At 34.1% G+C, this 14,698-nt stretch overlaps 1 protein-coding gene across 5 annotated transcripts in view; it reads left to right on the top strand.

The window, feature by feature from the left end:
• The window catches only part of LOC145247353 (ribosomal protein S6 kinase 2 beta-like), a 291,613-nt gene that overhangs the window by 253,109 nt on the left and 23,806 nt on the right, over positions 1-14,698 (top strand). For all 5 annotated transcript variants that reach the window (XM_080109030.1, XM_080109028.1, XM_080109029.1 and 2 more), the window contains exon 20: positions 4,201-4,341. In XM_080109030.1, the coding sequence (XP_079965156.1) occupies positions 4,201-4,341 (141 nt within the window). The remainder of the gene's footprint in view (positions 1-4,200; positions 4,342-14,698) is intronic.

Below are 14,698 nucleotides of genomic sequence, written 5' to 3'. Positions count from 1 at the left end.
AGAAGACAAAACACTCCCAGACAAATAAAATGGCAGAACACAATAAAAAAACTCAAACTATTATTCAATGGAATGCAAAACAACCAACTCCAAAGGAAACAAAATCGAACAATTTATAAACAATAACAACATATGCCTTCTCAACAAAAAAGAACCCACCTACTTAAATCCAACAAATGGTTCAACCAGTGCCATTGATCTAACCATGTGTAACCCATCAAGCTTTCTGGATTATACATGGAAAACTTATGATGATCCCTGTGGAAGCGATCATTTTCCCATCATAATAGACTACAATAGTACTATCCAAAACAACATACCAAGATGGAATAGGAACAAAGCAAACTGGATAAAATTCAAACAATTATGCTCGCAACAATTAATAGAACAAAACGTTCAATCAATGGAAGACTTCTCCCGAACTCTAATTCTAATAGCTAAAGAATGCATCCCCAAAAATTGCCCTCCAAATAAAAAGAACAAACCATGGTTCAACCAAGAATGCAAAAAAGCCATAAGAAAACGAAAGGCAGCCTTAAGGAAATTCAAAAAGCAACCCATAACCAGTAACCTCATAGAATATAAACGACTCAGAACAAAAGCACATAAAACAATAAAGGAATCAAAACAAAATTGTTGGCAACAATTCGTCAATCGAATCAACACTTCTACCAAACCTAAAACTATCTAGAAAATGATTAGAAAAATCTCCGGGAAAGATAACCCCAACCTAAACAATCACCTCCTCACTAAAAACAACAATATAGCTGATACACTGGCCAAAACTTTCACTAACAATTCATCATCGAAACAATGCAAAAAACAATTTCAAACACTAAAGGAAAATCAGGAAAAATATAAAATAAACTTCGATTCCAATAACCAAGAACCCTACGAGACCTTCTCACTAGACGAACTTAAAGATGCCATAGAAAAATCCCACAACTCCGCCGTGGGACCGGATGAGATCCACTACAGTTTCCTAAAAAATATGCCTCCCGAATCACTTAAAACTCTCCTGCAAATGTTCAACAAAATATGGATAAAGAAAGAATTCCCCAAAATATGGAAACAAGCCACAATAATTCCCATAGCAAAACTGGGAAAAGATTCATCAAATCCAGAAAATTACCGACCTATTGCTTTAACAAGTTGCTTATGCAAAACCATGGAAAGATTGATCAACTTCCGTTTAATGTGGTACCTAGAAACAAACAATATCATTTCAAAAAATCAATGTGGCTACCAAAAAAATCGTGGATGCATTGATCATATCATCAATCTAGAAACATATATCAGGGAAGCTTTCATTAAGAAACAACATGAAACCACCATATTTTTTGACTTAGAGAAGGTGTATGATACTACTTGGAAATACGGTATCATAAAAGATCTCCACAACATTGGACTACTCTTAGTCCAATGTTGTTGTGGAGATCTTTTATGACTACCTGAATGACTACCTGAATTTATAAAAAACTTCCTAACAGACAGATCTTTCCAAGTTCGCATAAACTCGACTTTATCAGACCCACAAAAACAAGGAGTGCCCCAAGGCAGCATATTGTCAACAACTCTCTTCAACATTAAAATCAATGACATTATAAAAGAGCTCTCTCCTGATACACATAGCTCTTTATATGTAGATGATTGCTCAATCAGCTACAGATCTAAATACATTCATACTATTGAAAGGAAATTACAACACAACATAAATAAAATTAATAAATGGGCAACTAAAAATGGTTTCAAATTCTCCAAAACTAAAACAAAATGCATCCATTTCTGTAACCATCGCAAACTCCACCCTGACCCAACCTTACAGATTGAAGGTGAAAAAATTCCATTTGTAAACGAACACAAGAAACTAGGAATCATTTTTGACAAAAAACTTAATTTCATTCCACACATCAATCATATCAAAACCAAATGTAATAAAGCATTACAACTCCTACGAGTCATTGCCCATACAGATTGGGGAGCTGACAAGAACACACTACTGAAACTATATAAAGCATTAATCAGATCAAAAATAGACTATGGTAGCTTCATATATCAATCCACCAGAAAGTCATACCTAAAAACCCTCAATACAATATGCCATTCAGGACTAAGATTAGCACTAGGAGCATTTCCAACCTCCTCTGTAGAAAGCCTGTATGCAGAAGCACATGAAACTCCTCCAATGCTCAGAAACCAAAACCTCGGTCTAAAATACTACACAAAACTGACAGCCAATCCCACTAACCCAGCACACAATAGCACCTTAAACCCAAACTGTAAACACCTCTTCGACCAAAAAAAAAACGCAATCAAAACCTTTGGACTTAGGATAAAATCGATCTCCCAAGAAGTAAATCTCCCCATAACCAAAATTCACGAAACTGTCTTACCAAAAACACCTCCCTGGAAAATCATATCCCCTAACATCGACCTAAGTTTAAGTAAATATGAAAAGAAACATACTCATCCAATAACTTATGATGATCTCGATAAAATCAAAGAAAAGTATCCAGACCACACACACATCTATACAGATGGATCTAAACAAAACAACGCAACAGCCAGTGCAGCAATACTCAATAAATCAATCAAAAAACAATCAAACCTCCCAAAAGAAACCTCAATCTTCAGTGCTGAAATACATGCTCTAATCCTAGCTCTCAATCTAGTCTCCAATAACAAAAAAAACAAGTTTATAATCCTTTCAGACTCCCAATCTATTCTAAAAACTATTAAAAATAAAAAGATGGACAACCCCCTAATCGCAAAACTACTCCAAAAATTAACGGAATTAAACAGTAAAAAAGAAATCATTTTCTGCTGGATACCGAGCCATTCTGGTATTAAAGGTAATGAATTAGCAGACTCAGCAGCAAAAAATGCCTTAAATCTCCCAAATCGATACAAATTTCAAAATTCCATACATAGATCTAAAAAGACGTATCAACGCATATGCAACAGAGAAATGGCAAACCTACTGGAACAAATACCCTAACAATAAACTGCACGAAATCGTGCCAAAAATAAAAAAAACAAGAACAAAACACGAAATTAAACAGAAAAGAAGTTAAACTAACAAGAATAAAAATAGGCCACACCCACTTAACCCACTCATATCTCCTAAAAAAAGAAAAACAACCAATCTGTATACCTTGTCAAACGCCACTCACAATCAACCACATATTAATTGAATGTACTGATTTTGTAACAGTAAGACAGCGATTCTACAAAGAAAACAATATTAAAGAGTTATTTGAAAAAAAAACAATCCCCACACCATACTCTTATATCTTAAAAAAATTGGCCTATATAAAAAGATTTAAAAAGAACCCTCTTACACAACGGTCCTGGATATGACCTAAAACTATATCCGATGGTGAGGGCCCCAGCTTGCAGGCCTTAGGGAGTGTGGAGCCACCCTTTAATTGCCATTGCTCACAGGTCCACTCTGACCCGGAGTGGTAGCACCTGTTAGGGTCCCAACTATGAGTTAAATAGAATACGACTTAAAAAACAAATATACTATATTAAAAAATCGTTCTTCAAAATCACTAGATTCGGCATTAAATAACCTGAAAAGGGTTGATATGCCGTAAAACAAAACAACCAACCAACCAAAAGTTTTTAGCAGACACACAAACATACATACATACATTTTCGCTTTTATATATATAGATGAAACCCATCTTTATCTATAAAAGTCAAACGGGGAGGGGGGGGGGGGGGAAATTACGTTCAAAGCTTAAAAGGGAAATAACTCCCATAGTTTAAATGAATAAAGTTATGTCCATCTTTACATGTAACTGATATTGGCTAATAATGATTAAAAATAAATTAAATCAACTTTAATATTGGCTAATAATGATTAAAAATAAATTAAATCAACTTTAATATTGGCTAATAATGATTAAAAATAAATTAAATCAACTTTAATATTTCTAAACAGAACAAATAAAACTCTGCTAAGCACACTCCGGTCACTTTTTAATTCACAAAGAAGGATGACGCGCTTTCTTTAAAAATTAACAAACGTGAAATAGAAATCAGCTAATCTTTGATAAATGCCCAACTATTGGCTGGTGAAAACTGGTATCATGTGAAATCTGATTGATGAGTGAGCAAACTTAACAAATCTATGTGTCAATATTAATTTTGCATTGATGTTTTAATCTGTTCACTTGTTTTTATTTTTCCTAGGATTTAGTCCAGAAAATGTTGCATGTAGATCCACACAGGCGACTTACTGCAGTTGAAGTTCTAAACAGTAAATGGATTCGAGAGAGGGGATTATTGCCTCTAAATGTGAAACTCACACTTCAAGATGCAAATCTTGTTAAGGTATTTATCCTTCTTCTTGTATTAGAATTGACAGTAAGAAAACGTCGTTTGATTTATTATATATATATCTATAAAGTTGAGCTTTTTTTTCTCTTTCTAAAATTGATATTAAAAGCATACTTATCTATTTAAAAATTATTAAAATGAACTTTTTAATATACTCAGTCATGGATATGCGAGTGACTACATGAAGGTTAACTTATTTGCATGTTCCTTTGAAAAATTTATGTTCATTAATTTTAATTTTTTTTTTCTTAAATGAACTCCATCATCTAATATCACGCTTAATTTTTTTATACATAGTTTTTACATTGTGTGGAATTGCGTAGAATTTAGGATGAAAATGTTCTAGCACATGAACATGTTTCATACATATGATTTTGTGTGTGGAACATTTCTACCAAACTCCACTCTGAATATTTGGTCTATAGACTTGAAACTTGATATATAAGGTATTTGCACCTCGGGAACACTATTGATTTGCCTTTTAGCCTGTAAAAATAGCTTCTAAGGAGTGAAAATTGAAGAAAAAAACCCCAAAAAACAGTTTTAAATCAACTAACTTCTAAGCATACGTACATTCATGAGCAAAAAAAAAAAAAAATGGGCCAAGAGTGAAAGAAGGAAGATATCTATTTTTCAATCTTTTTCCATTAATTTTTGTTAATTTTAACTGAAAATTTCTATTTTGCAGATCATTAATATAGCATATAAGTGGAAAAATTAATCTTAAAAATGTCGTGGACCACATCTTGGCGAGGATATAAAATGTTAAGACCACATCTAGGCGAGGATATAAAATGTCATGGACCACATCTTGGCGAGGATATAAAATGTCATGGACCACATCTTGGCGAGGATATAAAATGTTAAGACCACATCTTGGCAAGGATATAAAATGTGATGAACCACATCTTGGCAAGGATATAAAATGTGATGAACCACATCTTGGCGAGGATATAAAATGTCATGAACCAAATCTTGGCAAGGATATAAAATGTGATGAACCACATCTTGGCAAGGATATAAAATGTGATGAACCACATCTTGGCAAGGATATAAAATGTGATGAACCACATCTTGGCAAGGATATAAAATGTGATGAACCACATCTTGGCAAGGATATAAAATGTGATGAACCACATCTTGGCGAGGATATAAAATGTGATGAACCACATCTTGGCGAGGATATAAAATGTCATGGACCACATCTTGGCGAGGATATAAAATGTTAAGACCACATCTTGGCAAGGATATAAAATGTGATGAACCACATCTTGGCATGGATATAAAATGTGATGAACCACATCTTGGCGAGGATATAAAATGTGATGAACCACATCTTGGCGAGGATATAAAATGTGATGAACCACATCTTGGCGAGGATATAAAATGTGATGAACCACATCTTGGCAAGGATATAAAATGTGATGAACCACATCTTGGCGAGGATATAAAATGTGATGAACCACATCTTGGCGATGATATAAAATGTGATGAACCACATCTTGGCAAGGAAATAAAATGTGATGAACCACATCTTGGCAAGGAAATAAAATGTGATGAACCACACCTTGGCAAGGAAATAAAATGTGATGAACCACATCTTGGCAAGGATATAAAATGTGATGAACCACATCTTCGCAAGGATATAAAATGTGATGAACCACATCTTGGCAAGGATATAAAATGTGATGAACCACATCTTGGCAAGGATATAAAATGTGATGAACCACTTCTTGGCAAGGATATAAAATGTGATGAACCACATCTTGGCGAGGATATAAAATGTGATGAACCACATCTTGGCGAGGATATAAAATGTCATGGACCACATCTTGGCGAGGATATAAAATGTTAAGACCACATCTTGGCAAGGATATAAAATGTGATGAACCACATCTTGGCAAGGATATAAAATGTGATGAACCACATCTTGGCGAGGATATAAAATGTGATGAACCACATCTTGGCGAGGATATAAAATGTGATGAACCACATCTTGGCAAGGATATAAAATGTGATGAACCACATCTTGGCGAGGATATAAAATGTGATGAACCACATCTTGGCGATGATATAAAATGTGATGAACCACATCTTGGCAAGGAAATAAAATGTGATGAACCACATTTTGGCAAGGAAATAAAATGTGATGAACCACATCTTTGCAAGGAAATAAAATGTGATGAACCGCATCTTGGCAAGGAAATAAAATGTGATGAACCACATCTTGGCAAGGATATAAAATGTGATGAACCACATCTTGGCAAGGAAATAAAATGTGATGAACCACATCTTGGCAAGGATATAAAATGTGATGAACCACATCTTGGCAAGGAAATAAAATGTGATGAACCACATCTTGGCAAGGAAATAAAATGTGATGAACCACATCTTGGCAAGGATATAAAATGTGATGAACCACATCTTGGCAAGGATATAAAATGTGATGAACCACATCTTGGCAAGGATATAAAATGTGATGAACCACATCTTGGCAAGGATATAAAATGTGATGAACCACATCTTGGCAAGGAAATAAAATGTGATGAACCACATCTTGGCAAGGAAATAAAATGTGATGAACCACATCTTGGCAAGGAAATAAAATGTGATGAACCACATCTTGGCAAGGATATAAAATGTGATGAACCACATCTTGGCAAGGAAATAAAATGTGATGAACCACATCTTGGCAAGGATATAAAATGTGATGAACCACATCTTGGCAAGGATATAAAATGTGATGAACCACATCTTGGCAAGGATATAAAATGTGATGAACCACATCTTGGCGAGGATATAAAATGTGATGAACCACATCTTGGCAAGGATATAAAATGTGATGAACCACATCTTGGCAAGGATATAAAATGTGATGAACCACATCTTGGCGAGGATATAAAATGTGATGAACCACATCTTGGCAAGGATATAAAATGTGATGAACCACATCTTGGCAAGGAAATAAAATGTGATGAACCACATCTTGGCAAGGAAATAAAATGTGATGAACCACATCTTGGCAAGGAAATAAAATGTGATGAACCACATCTTGGCAAGGATATAAAATGTGATGAACCACATCTTGTCAAGGAAATAAAATGTGATGAACCACATCTTGGCAAGGATATAAAATGTGATGAACCACATCTTGTCAAGGATATAAAATGTGATGAACCACATCTTGGTGAGGATATAAAATGTGATGAACCACATCTTGGCAAGGATATAAAATGTGATGAACCACATCTTGGCGAGGATATAAAATATGATGAACCACATCTTGGCGAGGATATAAAAGTTCATGGACCGTATCTTGGCGAGGATATAAAAGTTCATGGACCGTATCTTAGCGAGGATATAAAAACCGAATTGTAAGATTAAGGCATTCCAAAATGACTTACAAGCAGATTTTTGATATTTTAAGAAAAGAAAATATGAAAACATCTCTTTCTGAAGTGCAGCAAATTGGTCAAAAGTTCGAAATCAAACGCTCAGTAAAAAGGAAATTTGAATCTAGTCGTCGTAAAACATCCACTTTGAAGGACAACTTAAATTAACTGTTTTGAAGGATCAAAAGAAAACTGATGTTGACCAAAGCAAAAAATTCAAAACGGACTGGAAATTCTCTTTCTAGATATACAATATCTAGACGAATGAAAGAAATGAGATTTTCTTCTAAAAGGTGTGCAAAGGAGCCATTTTTATCTAAGAAGAACATCAATGATAGAAACAGATTTTTCCATGTTATAGCAAGGAAAATACAGACTGGTTCAGGAATGTTTTCTAGTCAGATGAATCAAGATTTTGTCTTATTAGTGATGCTCTCGGACGGTGCATTCGAAGAACTCGAGAAAGATTTTCGCCAAGTTGCATAAAAACGACAGTTAAACACAGGAATGAAGGGATAATGGTATGGGGAACTTTTACTGCAGTAGGAGTTGGGGAACTTATTAGATGTGAGACGTCAATCAATGCAAAGAACATTATTTTTCAACATGATAATGCCCCAGGACACACTGCTAAAGTCACAAAAAGAAGGTTTCCTGATAATTCAATTGATGTGATATTTTGGCCTGATCAAAGCCCCGATTTAAACCCAACTGATAATATTTGGTCCATAATATCTTGTGCATTAGCTGGAAGAACTTTTTTAAACAATAACAAACTGTAGGAAGCTGTGCAAAGTGAATGGAATAGCATCTTCTCTTCGCAGTGTTCCACTTTGGTTGAGAGCATGTCTAAAAGGATTGATCTTTTAAAGAAATCAAAAGGGAATGTGATTCCATACTAAGCATTTATTAAAGTAAATGTCTTGTTCTGTGTTATTAGTCTCGTTTAAGTTTCCTTGTTCAATATAGCTTTTAGTGCAATAAAATGTATAAAATTTGTTTGGCCTATTTTTTTTTTTTTACTCACAAGTGTACATATACATTTTTAGCATAGTTTTTAGCTTTTTTATATTCATTTGGCAATAGCTCAAGCAGTAACAACAAAGGCTAAAGTGCTAAGACTGAAGTGCTGAATCTTTTGATTTTGATTCCAGCTGATGGCACCAAAGTCTTTTCTATTTTTTTTTTTTAACTTTTGAAATCCTTACTATTGGGTACAATATAATAGTTAATAGAGAATTTGCTCTATAATAATAAATATGAAATCTGCATAAATTAAAATATTATATTTAAGTATATTTTATGACTAGGCAATGCTAGTTGGCCTGCTAAATCTGTTCAACTTTCATTTTAGTCTATCTGCTAGTTATTATTCACAGCAACCTATTGACATTCAAAATATTATCATTTGTATAATGACATGCTTAAATAAATATGTTTGGCTAAAGAAATTCACTTGTCAAATGGAGAAAGTATGAATGCGAATCCTGTTTGAAAGGATTTAATTTTGCCAATCCCTTCCAAAAATTCCTTAAAAATATCTTCATTCAAATTTTAAATTGCAGGAAGTAAAAAAAAATGAAAGAATGCAACAAGGTCATTTGTAATAAGTTCATTCTTTTCATAAAAAATTAGTAATGCCATTTCTGACGTATTTCTGTCTGTATTTGAGTGAATCTCCAAAACTAGATTATTTTGACCAAGAAAACGTTTTGTAATCTTTGTCATTAGGTTTTGTAATCTTTGTCATTAGGTTTTGTAATCTTTGCCATTAGGTTTTGTAATCTTTGTCATTAGGTTTTGTAATCTTTGTCATTAGGTTTTGTAATCTTTGTCATTAGGTTTTGTAATCTTTGTCATTAGGTTTTGTCTAAATCATTATATCTGTAAACTTTATGAGCGACAGCCTTCGTAGATTAATAAATAGTAAAATAGTTGAGGGCAATTTGAAGGCTCCCTTTTCATTAGTGAAGTATACAGATGGCCGGCTACTCCTTTCCCATGATTACTGAATTTATCCATGAAATATATATCTGTGAAAGTCAAAATGTCTGCTATCCAATGGACTTTTAATGGTACACACATGGTGAAAAATGATGACTATAAAAATTATGTCTTTTTGTTATAATCTAAAATTGTCAGAAAATATGTAAGTTTTGAAATTGTTTGTCGTTTAGTTTCTTTAAAAGATTTTTGTTACAAAACATCTTGTCTGAGTCTTGTAAATATTTGTTAGATACGTTAAATCTTTTTTCATAGTAAAAATTGTTCTTGAAACTGGAAAGATAAAATGAAGATGTGAACAGTTTCTAATAAAGCTGGACAGAAATTGGTCCAGTCTGCACGCACATATGCAGCAGTAGGCAGAAAGTAATGAGAGGTGTCAATGGGTGTTGTTCTAAGAAAGAAGTCATCATATATGGACAATTTACCTTGAACTCCAACTGACATCTGGTGCTACCAGATCAGGCTGTCTATTGCCTTCCTGAGACGAAATGCACCTACATCGATTTTCTGTTTTTGTTTTCTATTCTCTTTTGTAAAACTTAATTAACGAAAACAACAACCCCCTTCCCCTCTCCTTTCCTTTTCCTTCTCTACTTACCAACCCCGTCGCCCCTCCCCTTTTTTGCCCTGTTGGTAGAGCACTAGAATAAGCCGACTGCCCCCCTGCAGAGGGTAAAAATCCCTCAATGGGGCAACCAGTTAGCCGTAGGTTGTTACCTGTAATGCCTTAGGACGTGATCCTGGTGATTGAGCTAACCTTGACCTGGGTGCATAAAAGTCTAGGCACTGCAACACATTACTTCGGCTAGACGGGCGGTCGGAGAGGCCCGATCCGACCAATCGACCAGTCACGGCAAGCCCTAGCACTTACACCTAAAGTACCAACTACCACAACAAAGAACGAAACTTAAAGGTACTCCCATCTTTTTTTAAAATTTTTTTATTTTTTCCCCCACTACAAAAAATAGGCAAACCAAGTAAGTGCTAGAAGGCCGTGGCAAGGGTCAATCAATTGGAAAGACCAGAACTCAACACTCCATCTGAGCAAATGTATTTTTGAGGACATATTGAACAGAAAATATAGTGCTTAAGAACTCCTTACCAAAAGAATATATCCTCCACGTAGCCCCGACATGGTCAAGATGAATGGGTTTCCCCCTTACTATGCCCCAATTTTGGACTCTGAGGTGGGTAAGGAGTGTGGTTGATGAAAAATAAATCCCAAAATCCATGGCTGATAAAAACAAATGCATCTCCCTCAAAACCCTTAAAAGAAACCATTGCCAAAAATATGGACATCATAGAGAAGCCTGTAAAGGAATAAAAATGTGGAAAATGCGGCAACAAAGGGCCTGACCACACCGAAGAAGAATGTATAAATGAGGTGAAATGCGCAAACTGCAAAGAAGATCACCCGGTCTTCTCTAAAATATGCAAAACATATAAAAAAGAAAGAGAAATTATAGAAGTAAAGTACAAGAAAATCACAACCTTTCCAGAAGCCAGAAAAATAGTTGAGACGTACATGAAAGACAACACATATGCTGAGACAACAAAAAAGACAACTAAACCATACCAACATAATGAAATACATGATCAATATGGGGAACTGATAAACAAACTGATTACATTAAATATTAAAGAATGGCCAGAATTTCAAAATAGCCTAAAAGAAAAATACTCAAATCTGGGGAAACAAAATAGAAATAACAAATCCAAACAAAGAAAATAATATTCCATCCACAACAGAACCATTAAAAAAATTATCACAGAAATCCAACAAAACAACCACCAGAAATTAATAAAAACATAAGCAATGATAAAACAGCAAATAAAGAACATTCCAGAAAAGAAGAAAACCAAACAATAGACACTCAAAATAGATTCCAAATTCTAGTAAAAATGGAAACCGAAAACACCCTAGATAAAAAAAGAAACCAAACACAAGTAATCAAGAGGGAAAAAATGAACAAGAAGCCAAAACAGCAATATCTCAAGCAAGATCCAGATCAACGTCCAGATCCAAACAAAAAAAAGAAAAAACCCAGAAAAACACTTCACCAAAGACACAAACTCCAACAAAAGATAAACCCTCTACTTCTAAAGAGATGGAAATCAATGAAAAATAAACAGCCTCATGGATAGAAATAAAACACAACAAATTATCCAATGGAATTGTTGTGGAATAAGATCTAACTATAATGACCTTCTTATACTTATCTCACTCTTCAACCCAGCCATTGTTTGCTTACAAGAAACCTTCCTACAAAACAATAACCATTTCAAAACACCAAACTATGAACAATACAACTATTTCCATAACACAGGCCTTTGTGCTAATGGAGGCACCCAATAACAGAAAAAACAAGTTTATAATCCTTTCAGACTCCCAATCTATTCTAAAAACTATTAAAAATAAAAGATGGACAACCCCCTAATCGCAAAACTACTCCAAAAATTAACTGAACTAAACAGTAAAAAAAGAAATCATTTTCTGCTGGATACCGAGCCATTCCGGTATTAAAGGTAATGAATTAGCAGATTCTGCAGCAAAAAACGCCGTAAGTCTCCCAATCTATGCAAATTTTAAAATTCCATACATAGATCTAAAGACGTATCAACGCATATACAACAGAGAAATGACAAATCTACAGTTGAGGTGAAAGGATTGTTTTTGGCCAAGTTTTCGATATTTGTCATCTGAGAGAGCGAGCTTCAAAATGATACCAATTTTGTCACAGTCTGATGCGTCTGTCGGAAGTTTTTGGTGGACATACAAACATACATATACAAATTTTGCCCTTTATATTATAGACTAGCAGGGTGCCTGGCGTTGCCCGGGTGTAAAAGAAAAAAAAAGTTTTGGTATGGAGTTAGGCTCGAACCCAAAGCCTTGATGTAAAGGTGGAAAAGAAGGGAAAATAACCTAACATCTTACTGCTCAGCCACGATGGGACAGGAACTGAAAAGCGTTTTAATTTAACGATTAAAAAGTTAAGTGACAGGTGCGTGAATTCAATGATGTAAAAAATCACGCCATAGGGGAATGAAATCTTGCACTTAACTTTGCCAAGATGTTGGGGAAAAACAGCTCCCCATAAAAAGGGGAGTGTCCAAATGAATAGCACTTGTCTGATAGGGGTTTCTCCCGCATTGATCCAAGCTGATTACTTTTCTGGATGTCCCTCCCAGGGAGCTGCTTTGCTACATATTCAGTTTTTCTTTTATATACGGAAAAGCTAAACAAACACGCATAGACCAAGAAATATCGCGAAAATAGCGTGTAAAAGTTGCCCAAACTCGTTTCATGAATCGTAGATATTATAATCTAGGTAGCATATAAAAAGTTTTAAGAAACAGTGACCCCAAATTCACTCCCACCCCTGAGCGCCCCCGCAAAAAAAGCCATTGACTACTGTCCTCATTTTGAGTGGTTTTTTCACAACCATTTTTGTTGATGTAACTTCTGACCTTCAGGTCTATCGTGTTAAAAATCGGGAATGTTTCTATCAAACTCGAAGAATCTGCATAGAATTTCAAACAAACCATTTATTTACTTCACAGGTGTAACATACTCTCATTCCGTCAGCCATGAGAGATGGATAGATTTTCAGATTCCTAAAATTGCAGTTGTATTTTTAATGTTGCCCTTATTGAGGATTGAACCTTCAGAAGAATATCAATTCACAATTGAATATTTCTAAGTATTCTGACCACTGCACCACTGATCTTTGCGGACAATTATAGTATGAATTTTACAATCCTTAATCTCACTTTTATTTCTTAGTGTAAATATCACTATTTATTACTACATAAAACTACACAATATTATATATAAAAATAAATGGTATAAAAAGAAAAAGGTCCTTATGTAAGGAAGATACTATGCAATTTTTTACATAGTATTTGCAAGTTAAATTCAAGTTTTACAGTTAAATTGTTAGATGGAATTACAGAAAGTATAGATGAAAGTACAGAAAGTTTGTTTATCAAATTGTTAGATGAAAGTACAGAATAGTTACAAAACACACTCCTCTCCCCATGTTAAGAACAGGTAAATATTGTTTTAATATTTCTAGAGCATGCCAGTAGATAATAAAAAAATTAATAAAAGAATGAATACTTCATTGTAAGTCAGTTTAAACATATATGGACGTTTTGTTATGAATTTTTTAAGTGTGTCATAGCACACAAAAAAAATCTCATGTTATCGGCACTCACCATTTTTATTGATGCATTAGAAGTATTCAACCAATTCTTTTCAAATTTTAGGACAGGAGAAATTATACTTTCATACTATAAATACCATTTGAAAATATTTTCTATATACTTTGTACTGCAAAACCTTAACTTTAAGATATTCTAACTTTTGACTAAAAAAAATGAAACATCAATGGATAGAATTTCTGTATTGAGTGTTTGTGTGAACAGACCCTGACTGCATAGTTGTAAAAAGTCATACTACTAGCTGGCATGCAATATTGGCATGTTTTATTAATAGTCAAATTTAATTAGTGATTTCTTGGAATATACAAATCAATACAATTTTAATGAAAAATTTGTAAATCCAGTCATATAGGTTTTATTTTGATGGATGTAGAAGAAATCTATTAATTACTGATTATGACTTAGATTAAGTAGCAGTGTGCACCATGTTGAGTGCTGAATGCTACATTTCCTTGTATTGCAAATAACAGCATGAAGTTTTCAGTAAAATTACATTTGTTGTGTTATAACTTTAGCATTTAACTTTTGTAGCTCTTTTTCATTTCCCCTTTCACACTTTTGAATATCTGGCCAAAGACATGTTAATAAGAAAATTTATAAAAGTCATCAAATGTATGTTGGCATGTAAAATGAATTTTTCCAAGTACTCTAACCACGGCACTACTGGTCCTTGTGGACAATTATAGTACGAATTTTAGGAACCGAATATGATGCTTATTTCTATT

Source organism: Euprymna scolopes, chromosome 25 (genome assembly GCF_053919585.1).
Source record: "Euprymna scolopes isolate OS-2025 chromosome 25, ASM5391958v1, whole genome shotgun sequence".
Taxonomy (NCBI): domain Eukaryota; kingdom Metazoa; phylum Mollusca; class Cephalopoda; order Sepiida; family Sepiolidae; genus Euprymna; species Euprymna scolopes.
This window is presented reverse-complemented; position numbering and strand designations above follow the sequence as displayed.